This window comes from Mya arenaria, chromosome 3 (genome assembly GCF_026914265.1).
Source record: "Mya arenaria isolate MELC-2E11 chromosome 3, ASM2691426v1".
NCBI lineage: Eukaryota > Metazoa > Mollusca > Bivalvia > Myida > Myidae > Mya > Mya arenaria.
Genome location: NC_069124.1, coordinates 12,099,302 through 12,123,400, shown reverse-complemented (window position 1 = coordinate 12,123,400; position 24,099 = coordinate 12,099,302). Strand labels below are relative to the sequence as shown.

Genomic DNA, 24,099 nt, shown 5'->3' with positions numbered 1-24,099 from the left:
CACGATCTTGACCTTTGACCTCAAAATATTTAAGGTTCATGACCAACCTGCCTACCATGTTTGAGGTCCCTGGGTCCAAGTGTTCTTCAGATACTGAGCAGAAGCCTTGGAGACGGAGGGATGGAAGGAAGCAAGAACAGATAGACGGTATTCCCTTTGAAGGCATAAAATTATCCACTACCGATAGGGTATATTTATTGCATTACTGCGTAATTCAGAATAATGCTAAATGTATTTAACCACTCACCTCTATTATAAAAACATTTAAAGTTTAATAATTGTATGCATCTTATAATTTGTCAACAAACAAATATACTAAATAATAAATATTATGGTCTGTCATTTTAACACAGTGTAGTTCTAACACTGAGCGTGACAGTATTAAATTATCATATTCCATTTGAAAATTTAAAGACTTACAAAAAAGATATCAGTTTGTGGTAAGTTGTACTAAAAAATAAACACACAAAAAAAAAACACATCTTAATTTATACCCATTTTTTTAGGTAATCCATCCATAATTAATACCAAATACTGCTACTGGAAACGATTCATTTTTTAGTTACAAAATGTGAAGATTTTATTTGTTTTAGAATGTCACCGACACCATTTGTCTGTTTTAACATTACAGTATGTTATATTTAAGAAACAATTAAAAAAAAAAGCTAGATCGAAAAGAAGATTTCAGTTACAAACAATTGCAAATCAAAACAGAAACAAATGCTGTCACAGTAAGCAGGGCCTTCCCTAGAAAATACTTCAAGTGCAAGAATAGGCACGGGTGGGTGCGGTAGTGGGTGTTTTTTTGCAGCATTCCATTGTGAACAACCAGCAAGTATGACCTTTAACTGAAAATGTATGACCTTTAACTAAGAAAAAGGGACCTTGTTCTTGCACAAGACATGCCGTCTTGATAAATTAAACACATGTGGCAAGTTTATTTAAAATCTGTCCATACATAAGTAATTTACAGCCCGGATACAACAACCTATACTCTTTGTCCTTATATAAACAAACGCTAAGTGTGATCTTTACCTTAGAGGTATGGGCACCAGTTGTGCACGTAACACATCTTTTTTGTTTTTTCACACACATTTATGACAACTTATATTTTCAAATCTGTTTATATAAGAAAAAGTTTCAGCCCAGACATGGGTCCTGCAAGTGACACGTTGACAGAATTTTACTGGAAAAAATCATAAAATTCTAAGAATAGTTCTGAAATTTTATATTTAAGAAATATAACACACCACAGAGGGCCATATGACATTATAAGGACCGGCCAGTCAGCCAACGAAGGTGTATATGGACCGAGGCATTAGCCGATGTCCATTCACATTCAGGGGCTAACTGGCCGGTCCTTATAATGTCATATGGCCCTAAGTCTTGTCTTATATAAACAAATATACCATTTTTATATTACCAATTAACGTCATAAAACTGGATTTTTGATTAAAATAAACTTATATATGGAGCTGTTCATATAAGATGGGACACATTTATATAAGGCATAATATTATTACTTTTCATATCATATCTAAGGACTGAAGGGCAATATTCAAGTGTCCAAGCTATGTAACTATTGATTCAGGTGTCATGTCTTAATTTAATTTATTACCTTGATAATTATAATTTTTGTCATTTCATTTACAGTAACATCAAACTAGAAGCTAATTAACTGATTCTTTGGGATATTATTGCTAATCTAAAAGTCAATCATTCTTTATATATTAAGATATATTACACCTTTAAGGATAATTATCTCGCAATGAATTACAATAAAGTTTTAAAATTACAATTGGTAACCTACATCTTTTAATCTGAAATAAGATTAGGTTAATAAACTGGTGTGCATGTATTTAAAAATGTATTAATTGTTTTAATACATACTTGTATGAATCTATCACAGAATCCAAATATTAAACTAAAAAAATTAAGTCATACAACTGAAACGTTTCACTTGTTAACTCCATGCCCAATATGGTATAATATGATTGGCTATTATCTGTGTAGGTGTTGACTTGTACTCTCTTAAGTGACATACAATTACAAGGAAATTATACTTATATATAGAGGACCATATCAAGTTTGTTTCAGTGCAGATTTCTCTGACAAAGGACAACCGCTAGCCTACCTAGTACGGTCCTTCAAATGAACTTCCATCAGTCATTTTAAACCAGGTAATTTTCCTTCTCCATTGGTTTAGTTTCTGGAGATACTTGTTAGAGATAATGTTGGGTAGACACGTTTACCAAGGATATATCAGATTGAGGCTGAAGCAGAAAATATTATCATTCTTGTGAACTTGTCTGACTGTACAATACACACCCTTTAGCATAAAGAGTTAGGATTGTTATCACATTGTGACGCACTGAATGTCAAGCACTGATTGTCAAGCTCCGTACATTGTTTATTTTTCTTTTTTGAAACCTGTTGCCTTTTTCCTTTTAGTTGGCATTACCACACCCTTCTGTTTGTACTGAATTTTCCTCTTCATGGAATTTTTGATTTTTGAGATTTTGATGATTGTCTCAATCCATTAAACAGCTAAAAACAATGCATGAGCACCACACAAGTTAATTCACACCATAACCTAGATTGGCAACAGAAAATTCACAAAATCAAATCTTAAAAACTAGCTATGAAGTTTGAAGTTGATACCTCTTATATTCTTCAAGATATGCCCCATACAAAACTTTAAGCATGAAAATTAACTATAAAAATATGGAAGCAAGAGTAACAGTTCTTGTGCACTGCATTTGCCCTCAATGAGATCTACCAAGCTATGAAGTTTCAAGTTGATAACTCTTATATTCTACAAGATATGCCCTGGACAAAACTTTAAGCATGAAAATTAACAATGGGCAATAACTCTTGAAATATGGAAGCAAGAGTAACAGTTCTTGTGCACTGCACTTGCCCTCAATGAGATCTATCTACATGAAATTTCAAGTTGATACCACTAATAGTTTACAAGATATGCCCCGGACAAGTGAAAACGGGACGCGGACGCCACTGCTGCCGACAAAGTAACCCCTTTATGTCGCCTAGTCAGGCGACACAAAAAAAGTGCAAAAATTATGGCAAATCAACTTTCACACTAAAGCCAGACACAACACAGACCACCCCTGATTAACACTGAACATTCACATATCAAGAGATATCTTAATTCATGATGGTCCTAGGTGAAATGGAGTCCCTTGACTGTCGCAAATCATCAGACCAGCCCAGACCCAACACAGAACAACAGCAAAAGAACATGCCTTTTGATGTAAACAGAGCCGACACAGATTACCCCCAATACCAACACAAGGTCTGTCTCGTCAATCCTAGACCAATACTGTGTCAACACAGATGACATCCTGGATAAGCTACAGACTGTCCTGGACCAGTCACTGACCACCCCTGGATGGTCCGTGTCCTACAGGACATGCCTGATTGCTGAGGATCAACACGGTGTCACTACGGACCTTCTTGGAGCTGACACGGTCCCTAAATGGATGGTTTTGGGCTATACCTGATTTAGAAACTCTTCCGCATATTCTGGGAGGTCGTTGGGACTGGGAATTTTCTGCACCACAACCTTTAGAATTTTTTATTTCTTGACACATAACAAAATCTTTTGGCTCAAAATGATTCCCGTCAACGTTATTTTGCCTCCTGTCTGCGCTAATTAAACTGTCATCATGCTAGCCTACTTGTTGGGTTTGTTTTTTCTCCACTCCTGCAATTATTCTTTGGTCTCACATAGCTGTTGCTATCACCCTGTCCTCATTTTTAGCTTTTTCATTGTAGTTGTTACCATTCCTGTAGCTGTACAAGAACTAATCATATGAAAGTGAAAAATGCCCCTAAAATGCTTGTTAGACATATAGCCATTAGTGGTGTGTGGGGGCTGTGGTTACAATTGACTGGTTCATAAACCAAAGATGTTTCATATGAATTTCAAACTAAGACAAAAAATCTCAAATAAAATAGTACAAAACCTTCAAGTGTTCGTATTTGGGCACCCAACCATACAGTATATATCAGTCATCGAAATTAGTCTTTTGGATGACAAAGCCCGAAATAGTATACTACTGCTTGACATTACATTTTTGAATAGCAGTATAAAACCCAAAATTTGAGCGACCCCGGAAAGCATTTTACCAGTGCAGGGCTTGTGCTAACTTCGACCACTGATTTATTTAGCTTTGTGTTTTTGTCTTCTGTTTTTGATTTTATCTGTGTGACGGTTCATTTGTTGGCAACTCTTCTTTAAGCTACTGTGTATGATTGAAGTCACTCACGGTTTACCTCCAAACTAGTTTGACAACTGAAAGTAAGTAAACAATTGCATTGAAAATGACCCAGAAACAAGTATGCATGAGTGCACCGATGGCATTGTTTTGACATTCATGGTGATAGGATATTCATGTCAATATAGGAACACAGAGCCAAATTATCTGTAGCCACGATAATGCAGGTTAAGGGAACTTTTTAACATTTGGATATTCATTTTGTCCCCTTAACGCCACAAGTCAACTTATTAATACCAATATAAAATATATTCTTCGACTGTTATTACACAATGGCACTGCATTATTAAATAAAAACACAATAGTTACACAATTTTTTTTATGCCATTACCTTTCTCTTATTACGCTAGTGTTTCATGAAATACTTATTCAAATCGGCTTCTGTCAACAAAGCATCACCATTTTGGAACTATCGAGCAGGTGCGTGATATCTTGCTGCTTGATATACTAAAGCGCTTTGATCTGTCATTCTTGGCTAGGAAAACAACAAGTGGGATATGGCTGCATAGAATCGCCAAAACAAAAACCGTCAAAGACTCTGAAGCGGCTGTTTATATGGACTACTTTATTTAGGCTGTTTTTAAAATCATGAGACATAATTCAATAACATACAGTTGTTTGGGGTATTCTGGATCTTGGTTAGTTCCGGATCAAAGCAGGTGAAAACAATCAATTATGAAAATTGTAATAAAAATTGTCCTAAACAGTTAGTTGATATTGAAAGAGTTAACTTTTTAAGAGTTCAAACGATTATTTGTTTACAAATTGCGACTTTCATGACCTATTTTTTGTGTCAGACAATCGGACATGCGCACTCGCTCTTTAAAAAGTACGGGAAAATTATGGCGTTTCAATAAAAACATCGGAGTCTTACCAGTAAGTATTGTTTAAATGCATCATATTTATACATCAAAATGTTCACAAATATGTCCTCTATGACCCAAAATAAGCCAATATTATATCGGCAGCCTGTGTAAATTGCCACATGTTATGATATGATATTGATTGTTCAGGTAGTTACGGATCACGTGACTCCCAAATTGATACTCAATGGGGGATTTTCTCAAATGTATTTTGAGCTGTCAAACAGCTTGTATAAGTTGTATTTTTCAAAAGAAATTGAATATTTATGCTTATTTTCATTTTAATGTTCAAGTGAATTATTTGAATGATCATTTTGACATATCCAGGATATATCTATGATAGTTTTGTTTAATGGAACTTTGGATTGAAAATTTTGAGCTTTAAAAAACAACTTATTTACTTAAACTAAGTATTGTGTATTGAAATACATGTAATTAATTTGAATTGTTATTTTCAGAAATGGGAAAACCAAAACATCAAAGCCCAGCTGTGAAGAAAGCTAAATGTATTAAAAAGAAATACCAAAGTGGATCCCCCGGGAAAGCCCTGAGATGTAGGCGAGCCATTATCGCATTCGAAAAAAAGGAGGTAAAGTCTATAAGAAAAGCTTCAGAATTTTATGGTGTATCCTATGGTTATTTACAAAGGCGGCTTTCTGGAGAAGTTGATTTAGAAAGGCGAAATGGGCCAATGCCCATTTTTAATAAAGATGAAGAAGAGGCAATGGCTAATTGGCTGCAAGAAATGGCCAGCCGTGGCATGGGTTTAAAGCCAACAGAGTTTTTGGACTTTGTGCAGGAAGTTGTGACTAAGGATAAGAGAAAGACACCATTCGTCAACAACAGACCTGGATATGATTGGTATTATGCCTTTATGAGGCGGAACAGACACATTATAGAAATGAGAACAGAAAACTCACTAGAAACATGTAGAGCCAAACTAACAAAAGAGAAAACTGACAACTGGTACATTTCTTTCAGTGATTTTTTGACTGTTAAAGGATTGATTGACAAACCGAAATGCATTTGGAATGCAGACGAATCAGGTTTCAGCATGGGAAGTGTGTCAAGCAAAGTCATCAGTCCCACAAGAGCAAAACATCCATCTCAAGTTCCTCATCTGACTGGTGGCCACAGTAAACAACGTCTAACTGTCATGTTTTGTGGATCTGCTGATGGAACAATAATGCCTCCATATTTCATATATCCAGAACCTAAACCCAGAGGCTATAATCCATTGACGGGTGCCTTGTATGGATCTGACATAGCCTACACCAAAAAGGGTTGGATGGATGCCTCTACATTTGCGAAGTTTCTAGATCATTTCCATCTGCATGCTGGTGATAAACGCCCAGTGGCTCTATTGATAGATAGTGTGAGCAGTCACATATCCATGCCTGCATTTGAACTAGCTTGTAAAAGGGGCATCAAACTTTACCGTATTGTGCCAAACGCTACACATCTAATGCAGCCTCTGGATGTAGGCGTGATTGGACCACTGAAACAAAGGTGGCACCAGGTTGTGAGGTCCCATACCAGAATCAGCCCTGGTGTACCAATCAGCAAAGAGAACTTTGCTGAAAAATTAAAGAAGCCTTCCTTCTGTTTTATAAGCCTTTAACAGTCATCAATGCCTTTCGTTCATCTGGAATCTACCCAGTGGATAGTACTGTAATCACAAAGGAGCATCTTAAACCAGGTATCACATTCGGTAGTGCAAAGTCCAAATCACTGGATGAATCCACAACAGAATCGAGTCTCGAAATACCAGAGCCTGATCATCAACAGCCAAGTGGATCATCGCTGGCTCTTGAAGCGTTAGAAAGTGCGCTGACAACACCTATAAAAGCCAAGTACACTAAACGTATAAAAGAGGGCTATGATGTTGAAGGACAATCGCCATGTTATGATGTCTACAAGAAACTTCTGTCAACAACATGTCCCAAAACTGTGACAAACAAACCTATAACCGCTTCAGTGTGTGAACCATCTGAAAATGTACAAAGCAAGCCAGATGTACAAAGTGAAACAAATGTTGAGAATGAGAGTGTCTGTGGACTTGATATGTTAGCAACAGTTGCATCTGCGTGTAGCTCAGAAAAACAACAATCTTCAATTATTTCACCAACATTGAAGGAGGCACTTTCATTCCCATCAGCTGCGCAGAAGCAATTGAAGCGAAAATCACAAATTGATGACCTACATGACAACCTCACATCATCTGATTCATTACGTGCTATGTCTCTGAAAAGCTTGAGTAAAATCAGAGCATTTAGAGAAAGGGAAATTAAAGCAAAGAAGAAATACATGTCACTAGCACTGAAGAAAAATACTAAATCAAAAACTAATAGTGCAAAATCTAGCAAAAAAACTGTAGGCAAAAAATCTAAGAACATTAAATTGGCTCTGAAAAAAACATACAGAAGGAAAACGTCTTTTACTGATGAGCCAAAGTCCACTGAAAAAGAAGAAAATGAACATGATAAACGGGATAATACAAACGAAATGGACGTGACATGTATTTGTTGTAAAATAAGCTGGACAGAGGACAACTTCTTGGGAATTGAACGTGTCTGGGTACAGTGTGACATCTGCGACCAGTGGTTGCACTCTGAGTGCAGTAAAGAACCTCAACTCAAATCTACTGAACCTATCTACTGTCCAGGAAGAGAACATGTTTCTAATTATTACCAGTACATCTTACACATTAATATTTTGTTCATCTGTAACTGCCTTGAAATTGATATACATGTACATTTGTAAATATAGTGAATCTTAAAAACAAATACACTTATCCTGTTTTGTGATATTCAAATTCAATTTCCTACTAAAAACATAAAATTTAGTGAATATACCTAATTTAATATTGATCAATTAAATACTTTCTGTTTCAGGTAAAAACCAGTGAGCCAGTTCCTGGTCCTTCAGGCACAACTGATGCTACTTTGTTGAAGACCATTGTGTTGGAGAAAAGTGTTATTAAGGGATACCATGTCTACAAGATCAAGCCACCTATTACGGATCCGCCTACTAAACTTAGGGTGGACCGTGAATACACTAACATTGTAGACAAAGAGGCATGTCTTTTGTGGCTGCCGGACCTTGAGACATTTAATGAACATATTCATGACATGGATACAGACCAAAGTAGACAATTGAAATTATCCGACATTGCCGGCCTTCCCATTGGTCATGTACCAAGAACATTGGCAGGATTTTTCAGAAGTGTTCTTGAGGAGTGAAGTATTTACCCCATTACAACTGGTGAACCGTGTCCAAGCTTTCCTCCCTGGCCAGCACTGAACGAGAAAGGAGGGGGTGCTGTTATCCCATGCTCCTATTTCATCTCGTGTCAATCAAGAACATTTGAAATGTCTGTCTCCCTGTTGCGCTCAGCATTGGAAACAATGCCAGAAGGTTCAGCTATGAACGTGTCATTTATTTAGTAAAAAGAACAGTTGTTTAATTGATGCTTAATGATACAGGGTAAAATCTTCCAAGCACTTGTGTAATCATGTTCTTTAAATGTGATTTTTTATACAAGTCTAGTCAAACTTTGATTTGTTTTGTATACCTGGTATGTGATGTTATAAGTGTGAGTACAATGTATTTGTTAATTGATGCTTGATGATACAGGGTAAACTCTTCAAGTGTGTAATTATGTTTTAAAAATGTGATTTTATAAGTCTAGTCAAACTTTGATTGTTGTGTATACCTGGTATGTGATGTTATAGGTGTATTTGTTTTGTATACCTGGTTTGTGATGTTATGAGTGTGAGTATTTGTTAATTCCTGTCTTATAAATGGAATCTTAATGAATGCATGTTTTTAAGTTGTTTAGTTTGTTATTTAATGCTAGCATGTATGTTTAAAATACAATCTAGTTAAATCATTGTTCTCTTTTAAAATGCCCCCTTTGTTAAATTTGAATATGGCATGTCCACAAGGCATATATAGGAATACATTGATTAACTGGTACTAATGTATGCCACAACTTCTTAATTCAATGTGAAACACATTATATACTTTTAACTTAGTGAAGTGTAACCCTTTGACAAAGTTTTATAACTACTTTGAGAACACCCATACTTTGATCCGAAACTGCCCAAGGTGAACCGGAAGTAACCAAATTGGTAAGTTTATTCAAGCGTGTAAATATCAATAAAAGCCGTAACATTTTGTTACAAACAAGTTTGGTTCAACTTAGGAATAGTTTGTCTTTCATGTTATATAAAAAATATAATTCATACCAATGGGTTTGAACTAAAAATACGCGAAAAGGTTGTTACTGATCCGGAATACCCCAAACTACTGTACATACCTGGTAGCTACAAAAATAAGTGATCAGGGATACCTTTTTATTATTTTGATATTTCTTTTTATTATTTTGACATTTCTTATATATTCCTGTAATGCTATAACTCTCTACCATTTGACACCGGGCAAAAGAATTTATAGTAATATTGTAACGGTCCGCTATAGGTGGCGGATGTGCGTTACGCTTCTATGCGCTTGCTAGAAAGCTCAGCTGTCCTGTGAGGCATAGTAAGTTGGAACTTCAACAATATTTCAGAGAAAGCTCTGCTTTCCTAATGGTTAATATTCTGTATAAAACAGAAGTACGTTCATACCGGATGTAAACTTGGTTGGTAATATGCAAATTAGCAAAGCCTGGGTTATGTGAGAATAGAGAAGTTAGTGTATATAAAGACCAGTGGACCCCTTCAGGGTCGAGCATGCTTTTCCCTGAAGGGATCTGTTGGTGTAAACTGGATTTTATTTGTCATTTAAGTCGTTATTTTCACATAAATATATTCTGCGTCATTAATACCGCTTATACATGTACAGTACACAAGCAGTCAGATTTGTCCCAGGTATACAGAAATCGGGATACTTAATAAACAATCGACACATAGGCAAAGTCGAAAATGGTAACTTGACACCACAGGATCACAGTTGCCCATTCGTGGCAGTGAGTATTTCTACATTTTAACTTAAAATTAGATGTTAAATCGACTGAAATTGTTATTAAATATATTCGATTAAGCAATGTTGATAGTCTAAATTGATAGACAAACATAGCCTTACCTCAGTCGTCGTAGTCGTACGTCATTATTTGATATTAATATTTTGTTTATGTCCTTGTTGAAGTAAACAACTTTAAAAAGGGGTCGGTATGAAATGCATACAACAAAGAAATAGTCTAACGCATACAACATAGGCAAAGAAGGGTTTTCACATTTGCATACAACATACACAAAGAAGGATGTTGAGAAACGCATACAATATAGAATAAGAACAAAAATATTGACATTGAAATATTATTGTTAAAATCAATAAATTAGTATGTTTATGAGTTTAGTCAAGTGAAAAATAGTTATTTCACTTTATTTTTGAATTTTGCTTTTAGAATTAAAACCTAATTGATTGTGTGTAAACTTTTTGTTTTGTTTGAATAGGGAAAAGAACCTTATTTCAAATCATTAAATTTGGTTTAATGGTTTAATATCTAGATTTATAAAGAAACAGTTTATTACTTCTTTTATGAAAACTTTGAAATCGGGGAAAGCAAAGACACGGAACAACAATAACAAAATATAAATTTTAAGATAACCTGAAGAAGCATGAGGATTATAAAACCAAACACAGAATTACTTTTAATAACTTTCATTTCATCATAAGATGAAAAACTAAACCATTTTTTGGTAGTTGTAAAAATGTCTGGATTGATGATTTGTATTGTAATAGGTGAAAATAGGATTTATAATTTCTTACCATTATTGCACAATGAGAAATATAGATAATTATTAATATATTTTGTAAAGGGATAAACCTCAGATGTTAAATTTGTTTAATAGTTTGACTTTTAATGCAAAAAAACAACATTTGATCTTTCCGTATCCAATACATTCATCAGAACAAACAATCCCAAATATATAAACTGATCCTTTTGAAATTATAAATTGAAAGGAAAAATGAGTAAAAAGGGTAGGTATATATATTTCGTGTAGTAAATTTGGTTATTCTGTTAGATTAAATTTATAGTTATTACATGTGCATATTATATTGATTGCAATATTTGTGATTGGAATAAATTTATCATTTTTTGCGTTCAGGTCAGTTACAGTCTAGACAACACATTAAGTTTAACGCCAAAGAAAATACAAAATCCCGGGAAAGCAAAAAACACTTTTTTACTCTGCATTAACGCCAAAATTACTAATTAAACATCAAGGACTCCAAAGCAGGAAAAAAAGATTTTTTTTTAAATTAAAGTTTGAGGCAAATTGAATTCATAAAATCCCTAAAATAGAACCATTACCAGAAAAAGAAAAATGTGAAAGCTTTGTATATCTTGAAAACATAAGAAATTATATTGAACCAGTTTCAGAAATGTTTCTTACTGGTCAACCTTAATTTGACTGTTAATGACAAAAACTTAACAAAAAGCTTTCTTTGAAACATATGGAAGCAGCACATATTTTGTATAGAACACATTTACTTAGTACGTAACTATATAATGTCTCCCACTTTTCGATGAGGATGAAGAACGGTGGAAATATAATTTTAAAATGAACCCAACAATTTCGCCTACATGTCAAATTCACCACACCCGTAAAGACCAACAAATATTGTGTTAACACACCTTCAGATAATTCAACAACCACTGAGGAATTTCTGTGTTTTTCATGCAATATTTAAGTAAAAAAATACTCATTATAGTAAACAAATGAATGTACATTTATCATGTGTAAACCTTTACATCCCACATGCTTCTCTGTTGTATTCATCATTTTTTATATAATATATTTATGCAAATGTGTTGTTCATTTCGGACACAGTTTATAATTGTTACATATAATTTACAATAATTCTTAAAAATACATGTATGTCTTTTATCAAATACCAGGCGCTTTACTATACTTATGAGAAATTATTTATAAAGATTTATTTTACAAGTTTCTGATGTATTGTAATCAGTGTGACATGATATGTTTCTGTTTCCTAAATGTACTTATATACTTGTAGTAAACACAATGAATACAATCTTTATTTTATCCAATTGCAAAGTTTTCATAAACTTTTTGTTTCCTTCAAGCTATTAAACCAATTTTAATGATTTCATATAAGGATCTTTTCCCTATTCAAACAAAACAAAAAGTTTGAAAAACAAATCAATTATGTTTTAGTTTTAAAAGCAAAATTCAAATATAAAGTTAATAAACTATTTCTCACTTGACTAACCTCATAAACATACTAATTTATTGATTTAAACAATAATATTTCAATGTCAATATTTTTGTTCTTATTCTATATTGTATGCGTTTCTCAACATCCTTCTTTGTGTATGTTGTATGCAAATGTGAAAACCCTTCTTTGCCTATGTTGTATGCATTACTCTATTTCTTTGTTGTATGCATTTCATACTGCGCCTTTAAAAAGTAGCTAAAGCTCGGTACCCGGTATCAAAGGTTAGTCATTTCGTACCCTGACTATTTCGTACCCTCCGATTTTTGGTCATTTCGTACCCTTTGGACTGTTATTTCGTACCCTTCATGTGATCAAAAGATTGATTGAATAAACGATACTGGGAAATGCCGGTAGCACAGAGTACGATACCGGATTATGTTGATACGGTTTTTCATCAGTCGGTACCGGGAAATATTAATTTCTCTTACGAAATCCCGTTACCTAGAGGCCCGGTATCATTGCAGTTCATGTACTATGAATGTATGAATTATATATATATATATATATATATATATATATATATATATATATATATATATATATATATATATATATATATATATATATATATATATATATATATGCTTGATTGATATTGAACCTCAAAACTAAAATGAAAATGATTTTTAAACATTTTAAATTTTTGCCGTCCTTCAAGCGACGTTTGTTATGTGGCCGGCCCTTAATAGGTTGACAGTCCCGTTTAAATTTCACACTTAAAAAAAAAAACTATAAAATTTAATTCCTCAGTACTGGTTCAACGGGTCAGGAAAGTTGTATCCCGTGTATCGGTGCTTTACATCGAGCACGTTAAAGAACCAAGAGGTCTCTTCGAAAAGAGCTAGGGTATCGCACCCGGATCTCTTGAATCTCACTCTGTTTCTTCAAGTCTTCCAATGTCTGGATTTGACTGCGATTGCTGTCACTTCTATCTCATGTCACTTATGGCATTTAAACACAATTTAAGTCGTGATGGCGTAACGGCGGGGTCAAGCCATAATGCAGCCAATGGGCGCGGGCAGACCTTGATAAACTCAAATAAACAAACAAAACTATAAAATTGGAAAGCATTTGAATATTGATTTGTTGTTCCTATATGACCTTAAAGTCTAAGCTTCTTTTTCATAAATGGCTCGCATTGTTCTCTTAAACTAGTTGCTATGAGGTTGTGACAGGCTGTTGTGTGATAACAGTCTTAATCTTTTGCGAGGCATTTTCATGTTCCGCATCCCACGGAATAAAATGTCATTCTTTAACTGATTTCTCAATGAACTTGTCATCTCTGCAATATTTAGTGCAAATTGTTGCAGATAGTTTATCATGCCGATAACCGTCTCTAGTTCTGGTTTGCTAGTCGGTGATGGCATTTCATTAATTGCTTTGGTCTTGTTCGTGGCAATTGTAAGTCCATATGGCGTCAGTTAATGCCCAAGTAATGGAATTTCAGTATTTCCAATTCCCGTTTTGTCAGCATTTAATTTGATACACTTGTCTTGACATCTTTGCATTGGCATATTGAGGTTTGTGTCATGTTAGGCCCTGTCTTTGCAAAAACATGCAATGCCATCAACAATGACCATGACCCCCGTAAGACCTTCTAAGCATTCGTCCATTTTCTGTACAAAAGCATCATTTGCATTATTAAATCTGTATGGTACGTGTAGAAAACGATACTTAAAATGAAGTGTTGAATACCGTCAAGTAAAGGACTTTCCCCTCAGTTTAACCGCCCAATTCCCGTTTCGTGCATCCAGTTTTGGAAATATAGTTGCTGCTGTAAATTCTGGTAATATGGCGTCTATATAATGACCTTGATGGATAGTGCGGTCTAAGGTATTTCGGATCTAGACATATTCTCAGTGATCCATTGGGTTTTGATCAGAGACCATGCTATTCACACATGTGCAACCTGATTACCCGAATGCAACTAGATATGGTCATTAACAATAAACGAAGGGGAAATCTTACACTTGCATATTAATTGTATCTGGACTTCAAGGCTGCATTTGATAAAGTTCCATACAGTTGGCTACTAAAACCAATCTGGGAATATATGGTATTCTTGTAATAGACTATTTATAAATGGTTAGAAAATATTCTTCAAAAGCGATTACAAAGGCTCATTTTTTGAATGCGAATTTGCGACCAGTCTGGATGGCCACCTTTAAGAAGTGGATTGCCCCTAAGGGTCGGTACTAGGGCCAGAACTCGTCCTGATATTCAGCAATGAAATGCCTGATGCCATGCAGTCAAATGGTCCGCTTACATGTATTTGAAGACGACAATCAGCTGTGTAAAGCAATCACTATACGAAAGACGACAGGCAAGAACACAGAATGCCTATAAAGTATACATATATTTGATGCGTACAATTATATAGCTGAGCCAAAAATGGAAGCTACTTTTGGATACGAAGAAATGCATGCAAACTGGTAGCAAATCCACACATAATGTTGATCACATTGAAAACCATAATACTGATGATAGTGCAATTAAAGAAGTGAATTCAGCACATGAAAACACAATACCGCGAATATGAACATGAATATAGGCCTATATATATATATATATATATATATATATATATATATATATATATATATATATATATATATATATATATATACATATATATATATATATCCAGATTCCTTCCTACATGTCAAGAAAAAACATCTTTACTAAGCATAAGAAAAAACATATCTTCTTAGCCTTGAATACAGACGTCACAGGTTCTATATAATACAAACATCGGAAAATTAATTTAACATTATGGCAAAGTTAACACAGACAAATGTTTCTCTCAGCATCGTATACCGACACAAGATCCTCGTGACAATATACATGTATATGGAAACATTTTTACAAATTAACACTCAAGCACCGAACATAGCCACCGTTGGCCAAAAGCTTGTTTATCCCAGGAATATCAAAGAGTCTGTTGTGTCGGCACCCTAAATAAATGTGTTTTAGAATCGTCAAAATAAAAATTGGATAGGGGTCCTGACAAACTAAAGTAAGTGCCAAGTAAAAGTGTGATGGTTACTGATAATAATTGCTCTGACGAACAACCGATATAGCTAGGTCATTGTTTTAAAACTTTTGTTTCTTTTATATATAAAATTATATTATAATATGTCATATATATTTCTACGACAAATTGACGTTGACATGGTTTATTTATACTCCATATTTAGCATGAAAACTTAATGAACTTGATGTTTTGGGTTAATCAGATGGTGATCAAAATATAATGGCTTTAAGCTGCGATTCTATTCTACTTCATAGTGATTCTACAGATAGGATAGTGGCTAGATCCTTTCTGATAGAAATGCTGGTGCCTATGTAGACTGCAATATTTATGAGCGTTTAACGATCACATACATCCATGAAAAAAACAACGGTATTAGCCATAACAATAACTCAACAACTTCATTTTCATACAGCTTGCTAAAATAATACAGTCCTACAGTTTATGCCAGGTTTCTGGATTTTGGTCCATTTTCGAAGCCTCACTTCACAGCTGGGTGTTTATTATGCATGTAATTGAGATAACCAATTTCTATCAGCAGGGGCCCATTAACCACTCTTCCCTGGTCAATTTGGTGGTCAGAAGGATATACAACTTCAGTATGATTTCTGCACAAAAATTCATGATGACTATGGAAAAGCAATTTACTAGTATATCATTTACTTTAGGTTTAAACTATTCATGAAAATGAAAAAAAAACACACACGATAATCATTGATTCCATAGCAAAGAAATGAAACATTGAAGTACATAAAAGAAAAAAAATATTCAGTCTTATCGTTTGATTTAATTTCTAACGGAATAACGTTATACATGGGATTTTTATTTATAATTTACATTAAGATAACGTAAGATGTCTACTTACTACAAAAGTATCAATATCAACCCAATTATGCTCAATGACATGTACAATTGAATGAAATGGATATTTAGGTTTTATAAAATGTATAATTTATGTATTACATGTATATCTAACAGTGTCACTCATGCAGTTATAATAAAGTTTGTTATATATGGTTATATGTAAAGAATAGTTTTTTTCGCCTTTTTTACAACAACTTTCTTTTGCTGCATTTTTGGAACAAGAAAAGAATACTGCTAACTTGATACATTGCTATTTTTCACTTTACGATGATTACGCGTAATTTAACATTAAATCATAGCAACATTATCCAATTGCAAACAGTCTCATAATTATAAAGTCTAAAGTTTGTATACTCTGAAGTCATCACTTGGATTGGGGTTCGTATGTTTTCCTGTGAAATACTTTTTTGATTAAATTATAATAACTCTGGTTTTACTAAGTGCAGTGGGAAACGAAACCCCAGACGCAAAACTTCCTTACATAAATGGCGCCCGAGGTTTCTGGGCTTTAGGTGATATAATCGAGTTTTAAGTGACACAAGTTGGCATATTACCTACAGACGGAATCACAGACAGAGACGACCAAGGGCAAATCTATATGTCCCCCCATTTTCTGGGGGCATAAGATGTTATATTAAAAGAAATGTACTATTTTAACTATTTGCCAAGAAATAAGGTCATATATTGATGCACTTAGATATTCTTATTACTTATAACACAGCTTATAACTTTTTTTAATCTGAGCACTATATTACCTTGATGTTGAAACTGAACTTTCATATGTTTCTATTGATACATTGACATTGTGGTCTTTGCCAAAATGCATTTCAAAAAACATCATTGCCCACTTTTCATGTGAATTATATAAGCCCTCTTTATGTTTGTGTATCTTCGTTTATGTATTTTCTATAAAATTCATTTCCTAAAATGTAGCTTTTGAAACAGCGATTAGAATCTTCTTTACTGACACAGTTAAATCAACCTTTGTTTTCTTTGTAAGATTTCTCTTCTTAATTTGCATTGTTGTGTGAGAACATTCTTCATTAGAAGAGTGATTAAACATTAAACACACTGCATGTAAGCTTTCCATATGCTATATAAATATATCATTAACTATTTTGTCTTTGCTTTTGGAATTATCATAAAACATTGCTACCTTATCTCAATATATATACTACGTGTTTCAAAGCAGTTTAAGCCATTATCATCATATGAGAAATGATCACAACAAAGCAATAATGTATCTTAAACCTCTATGTCCGGACTTTTGATATCATACCAGTATATTTGAATGTTATATGACTCATTTTATTTTAATATAATATTTAAATTTATCAAACTTCTTCTGATCATTTGCACTTGATGTCTACACGCACAGTTAATGTATAATCACAGCAGTCACTGAACTTTTATTACATGTGTCTGTAATATAATGTATGTAGAGAATTTTTCCAGAAATATATATTTTCTCCATATTATTTTCTCTTTGCGAAAAGGAAATATACATATTAAAAAATCGTATAATAGGGTAATAACTTATTAGTAGTGCGTATTGATCACGGGGAGATGAAATTCGACTCAAGTCCCACGAGGCGCTTACTGACTGAAATCAAAATCTTAAAACATCAACAACAGTTGAATAAGACATTCCGGATCAGCACGTTATTAATATATTATAATTTTATATCAATGGTTTAAATTACTTAAAAGACACATGATTTCGTAATAAATGTTATCTTCATGACAAACTTGTTTTATGACGTCATTTAAACATTGCACAATGATACTTGATGGACGTCAGTATAGTGGATTTTGGACTACCGTATATAATAATAATAATAATAATAATAATAATAATAATAATAATAACTATGATAAACAAAATTTATACAAAAGCATTCGATAATAATATTATTTTAATAATCAAGTTAGCGAAAGTTGAAATACCAAGAAAAACCTCCTAACATAAAATGGCCCAAGTCTCAAGACAAGAACAGCTGTTACAATCAAATTAGTCAGGCAAACAGTTCCCAGCAGTGAAAGGGTCAAGTGGTCAGTTTACAGCTATGGTAGATTAGTTCCACTGATAAGCCCGAGCATCAGCTTGATACTCTGTAGCGGCATAAACTGTAGGACTGAATAAGGTTTACTAGTAACTGTAATGCTGTTTACACTCAAATGATATTGATTGAATTAAATCATAGACTATTGGATAGAGGGAATTTGGCTTTTTTGTTTACACAAAAAATGTGAACAGTGCAAGTTACATATTAATTTCTATCTACAAACTTAGATTGACCGTCAATTAAAGCCCCCGTCACACCCGCGTTGCCACTGCGAATTAACGGCGTTGTTAAACTTCTCAGAGCGCCGTGAGATCGCTAGAAGAAATGATATTTTTCATGAAGATGATGATGTCACTGCGCCCTACCGGCGACCTTGACGTTCATTCGGAGCTCCATGGCGTTCTACAGCGGTCCTTCGGAGTTCTAGTTGGTAATTGTCTGCGCTCTCAGGGCGTCATCACAGCGCTTCTACTGCTTGCATCGAGCTGTCATGGCGCGCGCACTGCATATGCACGGCGCTTTCACAGCGCTCACACTGCGCTGACGGTGTGTTGTTTTGCACTACCTACTATATTGTACCTATTGTACCTACTATATTGCACATCATTAAAAAATGGCCAAATGAATGTTTATTTGCATGCATAATTCCTTTATATTATTTTGTGGTGTTGGTTCATTCACTTTATTATCATGCAAACGCCGATTGACGCGTAAGAAGCGCATTGGAAACGCAATGTTCGACATAGCGGCTCAGTACAATCGTTGTAAGAGCGCAGTAAAAAAAATCCTTGTAAGCGCCTTATACGCGACGTTTGTGTGCGATAGAGACGCAGTGTCATCTCAGAGAACGCCGTACGTTGATTTTGGGTATGCTGAAAGTGCGTGCCATCATGCGGCGTTCTATGCGATCTCAACGAGTTCACTGGCGATTGCATTGCGTTGCCACGACGATGCTTGCGATTCCACTGCGTGCAAATTTTTGTTCTTGATTTTTAGGCTTGAGCTTTAGCTAAAGTCGTTTGTTATAGACCAAAAACAATCAACTGAGTCCATGTGGAGTTGAACATCATACTCGAAAGTACCAGATTCAATAAAAATCAGACTGTGGAATATACCTGGAATTAAAAGAAGTTTATGTACGAATATGAAAGATTTTATCGTATATTAGCGTATATGAGCAGTTAAACACATGCATAAAACGCGGATATGAAAGGGAGAACTCCTACAAACTGGAAAATTCCTTGCAGTTCTGGGTTGACTTCAATGGAGCAATATGGCATAATAGTTCTATAAATAATATACCACAGGGAGGAAATTCAGATATACGATACATAAATGATTTAGTGCGGTTTTCTCCCTTATGCCTGCACTGCTCTAGCAGTAAATTTAGTTAAATGGCAGAAATATACCAAGTAGCATTGCATGTTATATGGACGAACATATGACCTTTATCATTATCAATTAATATATACCTCAGATTGTGCAAACTCGTATTGGCGTTCCTACTCCAACTACTGGGTTTATTTTCCTCCGTATTGCTATGTATTTGCGTAGAAGTTAAAAAATATCCACCCCTACGTATGTAATAAAGTCGTTCACTTATGAACATTGTACTGATTCTTATTTCCATATAGTACTGTTACGGATAATTGGTTTTAAGTATGTACAAATATAAATAATGGTGGGTGGGTTATTTCTGTGAGTTGGTGGTGTGTGTGAGTGAGTGAGTGGAGAGTGAGAGAGTGAGTGATCTTATTTTAAATATCACATATAATAAATCATCGCTCAAGCCGTTTATTAGACGCCGTGGGAACGCGGCCGTTGTGTGACAGGGGTTAAATGAACAGAATGGTATTCGAGGAATCGATTACGCGCAATCGATTTAATACTCATAAACACATTTCGGTGAATTTTGTTGTGTTTTTTCGATGAAATATCATGTTATTTTCAATTTTAATACTTTCCCTGTGCTAATAGATTTGTTTAAAATGACGTCAGCAGAATGACGTGACAATGTTCACTTACTCATACTAGTTTCCAATTAACGCCAATTAAATCGATATTTTCTAAAATTTAAGCATAAAAGAAACAGTATTTCTGTTGAACTCGGTTGTCAGATCAAAATGTATTTCACCTTTTAAAAAAGAAAATTGTCTTTTAACTCATTGCTGTGCGATCCGTAAAAATGTTGCATTTTGTGATCACTGTGTGATTTTTGTTCTTGTATCACATTTAAAATGGTATTTGTGCTTCGGCATAACAATCACTAAGGCATATGTTTAAAAATGAGAACTCTTATACAAGCGACTGCGATATAACACTCCTTATCTTTAACATAACCAAACCTGCCCTGTTCACATGACTTTGACATAAAAGGTTCAGAGACAATTAGAACTGTAACGCACAATATCACTTTTTCCACACATCAGCATGGACTTGTTTCGGGGATTTGTGTTGGTTTGTGGGTTGGTTGTAAGTGTTACTGCAGTAGAGAAGCGATACACGGATAGGAACTTGATGCAATGTATGACAGATATGGGCCTCACCGATCTCGTTCAGCTCCTTACAGAGACAAACATGAATTCTGCTTTGTCAAACACAGGTAGCTACTTTGAATAAATTATTAATGTCACATACTAAATAACGAAAATCAACACTTTCCTGAAGGAAATACCTCATAAATATGAAATATTAATGTTTATGCAAGAACAGAATCGAACCCATTAGACTACTAATTAGTTACTCGAAGATCTATCAGATGTACAGCTGGCAAGCTAGTGGTGGATAGCATACTCTTAGACGGATGACGCGTTGAATTGATATCATTTTCCTTCGGACTGCATCAAAATCACTTCTATGTTTATATTAATTAGTATATTAATTTAAGGATCGTCATATACCGTCATGGCTCCCACGAACGCCGCTTTCAGTAAGGTTGACGTGAACCTGATGGGAACGCTAGCTCACGAGCCAATCTTGAAGAAGCAGATTCTCCAGTACCACGTGATTCCTGGGTTTAACGTGCTACCACAACTTCTACAACAGCACAAGGCTGATACACTAGAAGGACAGCCGATGAGATTTACTGGTTTTGGAGGGGTAACGATTCTGGAATTTTATCTCTAAAACGAAACACTGTTATTAATTTATAACTGTATAATGCCTAAAAAATATTTGTTTTATTATTGACTAAAAATAGTAAATACTTTTGTGAAAATAAGTATCGTCGTCGGAAATTGAAAACAGATTGATACACAGGTTAATTTAACCCCTCGAGCAGAAAATGGTATACACATACATATTTCAAACCGTTTTATGTTCAGAACGTTCTGATCAACAACTCGACTCGTCCTGTACCTGGTAACAGCTCCGACGTCATATGCAGAAATGGTGTGGTTCACGTGATCGATTCCGTGCTCACGCCACCCGTGTTCGGCACTCACAACATCGCCGCAAACCTCGTTCTCAGGGACGATTTATTTCAGGACATGTTCTTGGCTCTGCTGCTTAACAATCTAACACACATTTTAGAAGGTAATCAAGTATACACAACTACGCGTTCTGGCTGTATTAAGTAACAAGTTCACGTAGTAATTTGATATTTAATAAATCAATGATTTATGGCTATTTTGCTTAAATTTTAGAAGAGGGTCAAGATAAAAAAAAAGTATTATTAGTTGGTTAGCTGGTAAACACACATTCTAAGCACTCGGACATTATTTCATTAAAGTGTTATTCAATTGGTTTATGAATAATCGTTTAACTGTTGCGCATAAATAAACTTTAAATTGATTGTACGCCGTTCTGCGAAATGCATTGAGTTTTTTCTCAACGTTTAACAACTATACTAAACGTACATTTCGTTGGCCTAAACAAGACGTGAAAAAAGTCATTTTAGCGATTAACTTGATAAAATATTTTTGTATAATTTCAGATACGGAGTTCACTCTTTTTGCCCCTACAAACCTAGCCTTTGGTCGTTATTCTGCACTGAATGGCATCCGCCCGAATATGCCAAATGCGCAAATGATTTATCACGGTGTGTCCTACTTTTCATGTTTACATAGCTTCATGATTGCATTATTTCAAGGAGTGTGTGTCTTACAATTAAATGGCTGAGCGATTGAAAAATGAACATATTGTTCGAACAACAACAACAACAACAACAACAACAACAACAACAACCGTATAACGCATCATCATCATGTATATACGACATTCTTGAGTTTGGGGCACCATTCCTCGCTGACTTTTGGATCAAGATTTATTTTCTTTTACCCGGTCTCCTCATACCACTGCTAAACAAAGACGATCTTTTTTCATCAAACACTCGTATAAATTCACCAACGATTGAATTAGATATTCCACGTCAATATCCTACTTATCATTACGTATGATGGTCCATATACTGTATATGATTGTGTTGAATGCATCACCATAATTCTGATCTAAATATTGTATTACTTGAGATGTAACATATACTTATTCTTATTTTTTTGTATATAACATGCATATCTCCAGTCATGGTGGACATGAAGAGATCGGTTGGTTGGTGGATTGATTGGTGGATTGATTGTTTTACTGACTGACGTACCGACCGACCAACCGACTGACTGACTGACTGACTGACTGACTGATTGCTTATTTGATTGCTTGATTGATTGATTGATTAATTGATTGAAGTGAAACATGTACAACGTAACAACTCATTGAGTGAAATCGAAACGTTGGTTATATGACATGTCTAATGTATTCTGCTAGCATACCTTTATATAGTAAACTTCCATTTTTCAGAAGTGTTCAAGTATCACATGGTTCCCGGTCGGAGGACAAGCTACAACCTTCATGACGGAGACAAGTTGTTCACCCTTCATAACTCCCAAATAAACATTACAGTTGACGCGACAGGTGATATCGTAACCATTTTCCCGAATTATTTGTCCCGAAAACATGATAAGTTGATGTGTCACTTTTAATAAGTACAAAAAACCTTCAACTGGATTTTTTTTATATAAATATCACAAAGAATACGCAAATGATATAACATGAACACATTGCTTCTGTTTGTAGTCTAGAACCCGCATTCTCCAGTTGTCATTCAAGCAATCAGTTGACCAATGATATGATAGTATTTCTGAATCATAAATAAATATAAAAGAATATTGTAACATTATCAATTTGGTTAACTGGGAAACCTCCACTAAATGATCTCGACAAATTAGCAACTTCTCCAACAAGAATCAGGGGCAAAATCTTATCAGTGTAAACTGTTGCTCAATTTTCGTCTTTTTTATCTATCACATTCGTCAATAATGTTTGATATTAACTTCTCCATTATTTTCTTATCTGACTCTAGCTATACATGTATACCACGATTTGTCTGTTTGAGAATCAAAGTCTATATACAATGTTCTTTTATTCAACATTTAGGCATGATGGTGGACCACGCTAAGGTTGTTGAGAAGGACATAGCGGCAAGTAACGGTGTGATCCATGCCATCGACCACATCATCTTCCCAACCGATCTTCTCCAGAATCTAATCAACGGCTAATCTGACGTTATCAAAGACTGCTGTATCATTAAAACATGGATGACATTTGCACTGAACCTTGAAAAAATATAGACCAAAGAATCTAAAAAAGCCTTTTGCCGTGTTTATCAGTTTTCATTTCGTACCAGCTATTTTAGCAGACATAATTTTATAGTAACTGATACATTTATTTTA

At 34.6% G+C, this 24,099-nt stretch overlaps 2 protein-coding genes across 5 annotated transcripts in view; one reads left to right on the top strand and one right to left on the bottom strand.

Annotated features, from left to right (window-relative positions):
• Positions 1-10,329, bottom strand: part of LOC128228573 (uncharacterized) — a 38,410-nt gene extending 28,081 nt beyond the window's left edge. Inside the window, exon 1 of one of the 3 annotated variants that reach the window (XM_052939959.1) lies at positions 10,250-10,329. The gene's annotated coding sequence lies outside the window, so the exon portion shown is untranslated. Of the gene's footprint in view, positions 1-1,890; positions 2,043-5,172; positions 5,274-10,249 lie in introns of those variants that run through there. The other 2 variants (XM_052939962.1, XM_052939958.1) reach the window with 2 other exon arrangements.
• On the top strand, positions 10,069-24,021 carry LOC128228575 (transforming growth factor-beta-induced protein ig-h3-like). 2 transcript variants are annotated; one of them, XM_052939974.1, is made up of 7 exons: positions 10,069-10,133; positions 20,803-20,975; positions 21,261-21,472; positions 21,697-21,907; positions 22,308-22,412; positions 23,168-23,281; positions 23,804-24,021. In XM_052939974.1, the coding sequence occupies exons 2-7, from the start codon at positions 20,804-20,806 to the stop codon at positions 23,923-23,925; spliced, it is 936 nt and encodes a 311-aa protein (XP_052795934.1). In that variant the 5' UTR covers positions 10,069-10,133; position 20,803; the 3' UTR covers positions 23,926-24,021. The 2 variants fall into 2 exon arrangements, with proteins under 2 accessions (XP_052795934.1, XP_052795933.1); XM_052939973.1 differs by lacking the exon at positions 10,069-10,133 and having other exon boundaries at positions 20,580-20,975.
• The last annotated feature ends 78 nt before the right edge of the window (positions 24,022-24,099 follow it).